The sequence below is a fragment of the Glycine soja genome, chromosome 8 (assembly GCF_004193775.1).
Source record: "Glycine soja cultivar W05 chromosome 8, ASM419377v2, whole genome shotgun sequence".
NCBI classification, from domain to species: Eukaryota; Viridiplantae; Streptophyta; class Magnoliopsida; order Fabales; family Fabaceae; genus Glycine; species Glycine soja.
In genome coordinates this window covers 43,653,881-43,658,667 of record NC_041009.1, presented here as the reverse complement: position 1 = coordinate 43,658,667, position 4,787 = coordinate 43,653,881, and the positions used below count along the sequence as shown (strand labels likewise).

General features: G+C 34.1%; 1 protein-coding gene across 1 annotated transcript; it reads left to right on the top strand.

Annotated features, from left to right (window-relative positions):
* Positions 1–2,444: 2,444 nt before the first annotated feature.
* On the top strand, positions 2,445–3,868 carry LOC114424214. Its single transcript, XM_028391065.1, has 3 exons — positions 2,445–3,095; positions 3,195–3,453; positions 3,555–3,868. Exons 1-3 carry the CDS (start codon positions 2,445–2,447, stop codon positions 3,866–3,868), a joined length of 1,224 nt encoding a protein of 407 aa, XP_028246866.1.
* Positions 3,869–4,787: the final 919 nt, after the last annotated feature.

Genomic DNA, 4,787 nt, shown 5'->3' with positions numbered 1-4,787 from the left:
CACTCAGACGGTATTATCATTCACCGATAATAATAATAATTATACATCCATGCATCTAAAATTTTTTATCAATAGAGAATCATAACAATTTCCAGAACAGACATCAGTCATCAGATCTTGTAGTTTATCTTAGCATTTATAGAGCAATTAAATAAATAGTTCACAAAATAAATAATTCTAAGGTAACTTATCCAGAGGCACGAATCCCAATGTTAATATGTCAATTGTCTAAAATTACTTTGCCACTCATTTTACAAAGTTTTGCTCCTAACTTATTTTTAGTGTTCTAGGTGTTCCGAAAATGGGTTTTCATAAATATTATATGCTACCTTGCATTTTCACATCTAACAAACTCATTTTTGAGGTCAAAACTTTAAGAAACAGTCCATGCAACTACAACAGTCAGTTCAATTTCATGACAGATTTATATTCTACAAAGTGTCCTTGAACTTGTTTTATTCATAACTTTTGCTAAAAAACTCTGATTTAAGAGAAATTTAAGGATAACCCAAAGTTTTATCATCCAAAAAACTTATTTTTAACCTTAAAATTTCCATAAAAACAACATATCCTTTATTTTGTCAGCCAAGGCAGTAGCTATGAATATTTGAACATCAAAACAACATGCAATGAAGCCTAGTTTCCAAAGACAACAAGGTTAGGGTTAAAAAATTGGAAATACCCACCTTACCTTGAATGAAGTTACACGAAATGACTCAGATAAACAAAGAGCTCAGGTCCTTTATGTCTCAAACTTCTAAGAATGAAAAATGAAATTTTGGAACCAAAAATAAGAGTTTTGCACGAAAATGAAGGAGAAATAAGAAGAAAATAGAGGTTTAAGAGCTTCTTACCAAAGCTTTGAGAGAAGAAGTCTCAAGAACACTAGTATAAAGCTTGGAAGAAGAAGAAAAATGGTGGTCTCTCCTCCCTTGAAGGTCTCGTGCAAAAGGAAGAAGAATGAGGTTAATGATGAGTTAATGGGATAAGGCTAGTGATAAGCTCAATTGACAAGCATGAATGACCCCTTTGATGACCATGGTTAACATGCACAAGCTTGCCATAAGTGGGTGGTTTTGCTTTTGAAATTTTAACCAAAAATGGCTAAAGTAGACATAGGAAAAAATGATAAAAACTATTTTTTGCCAAACTGGTAAATCTTATCTTAAACATCTTGATTAATGTGCTGACATCCTAGATTATTGTACTAATCTCCCTAGGGATATGTGTACTTAGAGTAAATTTCACATAGAGATAAATTACAATGCGACTTAGTGCGCAGTTCAATTCTTGCACAGATGAAAATATAGTTCAAATAGTTTTTATTTCTCTGTCAAGCTTCACTAAACTAATCAAATGTATGTATATATATATGTATGTATGTATGTATGTATGTGATAAGCATGAAAATAAGAATTAAAAACATATAATCACTGCAATTAAATACATACATGCATAGATGATACAACATAGAGTCTCCTTTGTCAACTTGAGTTGTAATTTGTGTCAGGTGTTACAGGTGTTCACAAAAGAGGTTCATAACGACAAAGAGAGGCATTGAAGGGAGCGAAGATAGCAGAAGGACCATTCCAAGTGGTAGAATCGATGGTCTGTAGCATCGGAGAGAGAAGGCATCATCATTACTAGTTCATTAAAGCCAAGGTGAGACAAGATCATAGGAAGGAGCACAACATGGGAGAAAGAGAAAGGGAAGAAAAACAAAGCTACACGTGTCCAGATTTTAGTGGGCAGACATTTGACATGTAGGTTTGGATCCATCCAACCTTACCATTAGGACAAAATGTAGTACATTATAATTTTATAGGGACAAAAAATTTGACAAGGATGAAATATGAATTTTGGTATATTTAGAGAAACGAAAAACATATTTTAATTTACTAAAAAATCATTATATTGATATAATATAATTTATTTAAGATAAATTTTTAAAAAAATTTAATATCTCCTTTAAAATTCAAAAACATCAATTAATAATTTATCTTATATATATATATAAGAGAAAAAGAGAGATTATACCGTGATAGTAAAAACAGTTTCACATAATTATTCAATTGTAATTTATTATGTATGATAAATTTATTGATTTTTAAAATAATTATATTAAAGTAATTCAAATTCAAATGATAATTTATAATTAAATGATTGTTTTATATCGTAAGAGCATAGATATTAAACTCTTTTTAATTCCAAGACATTGTAACGGAAGAAATATAGTATAAATTGAAGATGAAAAATGTTAAGAACGTATTTTTTAATACATTCCTTCACATACTTTCTTCCTAATTGATAAAATCAAGAGAATCATTAAGTATAATATAATGAAGACCCGTCATCGATTCTTCCCTATTTCATGTTCTCCTCTGGAAGAAAAAGAACAGCCTCTGTCAATTCAGACCATGAAAAGTTGCTTGAAGTAAGATACAATGGATGGCATTACCCACATGAAGAATGGAGCACATGGGTCCATCAAAATCCAACACAAGTATGAACATGTGTGGATGAAAGCTGGGATAGACCAAGCAATCAAAGCTTTAACTTTTCAAATCCATAGGAATGATGAGTTGATCATTGAGCTTGCACAAAGGTGGTGCTCAAAGACCAATGCGTTTGTGTTTCCATGGGGAGAAGCAACTATAATATTGGAGGAAATGAAGGTTTGTTGGCGGTATTTTGTTAAGGGAGCACCTATTTCTAGCCCTCTTGTGAGTAATGAGGAAAAGGAAATAGAACAAGAACTTATCCGTGCTTTTAGGATGTTTTTCAAATCTAAGGCCAAAAGGGCTGATCATAATCCACGGATGAAGCACTTCATGAGTAATGAGAGCCTAGTGGAGCATGAGGCAATCTTGTCGTTGTGGTTGTCGAGGTTTGTTTTCCATGGTACATCATATAGAACAATTTTGATAAGTGTTTCTCCTATTGCCATACATTTGGCAAGAGGGACTAAGCTAGGTCTTGCTATTGCTGTCTTAGCCAGCATCTACAGGGATTTGAGTTTGTTGAATAACAAAATTAGAATTGTGGCGACAGTGGAGTTGGAAGTTACATTGTGGGCTCCTTTTCAGTTGGTTCAAGTTTAGGCATTGGAGACATTTCTGGCTCTACAGTCGTGCCCTCGTGTAATTGAGCAAGGCCAACTTTTGATGGCTAAATGGCACGTCGTGAAAATGTAGAAAGGTGACAACTTGAAACTGATTTTGGACTCTGTTAGAGCTGGAAATGGATACATTTGGCGCCCATATGATAATTCTCCAGCTCTCCAGCTTTACAATGAAAATGACAAGTGGGTATGCAATAATCCCAATTTTTATGATGAATTAGAATCCCTTGCTCATTGCTTGAGGGTCTTAGAGTTGGTGGGTACGAAGTGTATAGAACGGTACTCGCCAAATCGTGTTGCTATGCAATTCAGGATGGATCAAGACATTCCTAGTATGTTAGTGCATTGCAATGATAATCCTTTGATAAGTTATAGTCAGCCAGTAATGGATACAAATTTGTACACTGCATTATGTGCCTGCATTATGTGGAAGCAATCAAATCCAAGGAAAGAGACATGCATGATCATTATTTTGAAAGGAGCTCAGAACATTTGTTACCTACATCATCATCTGTGAAGAAAGAGAGCGGAGGATTTTATGGCCCACCACCTAGTTTTACTTCCAAGATTAACACAGAACAAGAGGATTTTGATGAAGAGGGAAAAGTGTCAATTATTCAATTATCTGATTCTTCTGATGAGTTAGATGTCTTGGTGAGGAAGAAGTTGGAAATGGCAAGGCTTTGTCTAGTCCTCTATTGGATGTTTTTCCATCAGCAAGTGTTGAAGGAGCAATACGTGTGTTAGTGTGACTAACCACACTGAGACTACAAATAGCAACAACTTAGCATGCCTAAGGGAGGAAGAAATCAATTACAGCAGGCCCAAGAGGACCATTAACAAACCTGTAGCGTTTCAAGGACTAGGAATATAGTTTGTTAGCAGATTCTGAATTTGTTAGCAGAATCTGAGTTTGTTAGAATTGATAGATCATGAGCTGGCATACCGTTAGTCTTGTCCTTTTCCTTAATCTTCTCATTGTATTGACAGAGGACCAATGTACGTATTGGAACTCTGCTATATATATGCTGAATGAATGAATAAAGAAGGATAGAGAAGAATTTCCTTACTTATTTCCAGGAGGCCTGTTGTCTTCAAATTCAAGTAAACCAGTGACTCTAACAAAGTGTCAAGGAAAATGGGAACGAAGTCAAAATTGAGAATTCATTTTGTGATAGAAATGATGTTAATGACAAGAAAGGGGAACATGTTGGCATTCATATAGCAAACATAGCTTTTAATCTTGAAAGCCAGTTCGGGAAGCTTGAAAGAGTGATTGCTAAGCTTAAAGAGTGATTGCTAAGCTTAAAGAGTGATTGTTAAGCTTAAAGCAGCAAAGTTTGGCCACAAAGTTCAAAATATAGGATTCAAAGCATATCCATAGTGTTGTAGTCCTCCTTGATTTGTAAATTCAGACCATGAGTCATTTTTTGCCACTACAGAACATATTTCCTAAATCTAAGCAGTACTATAGAACAAGTAGATTACAAACTTGCTATGTATTTCTGCCTTTTATCATGTGATGGTCCCCTTTTTTGGTTCAACCAGTGGTAGTTGCCTTTATTTGTACTTGGGAATTAGCAATAGTTATATTAAAGTGACATTTGAATTTATATTAATTCATTGACATTTCTCTTGATCAAAGTAACAATATGAAGAAGCAATT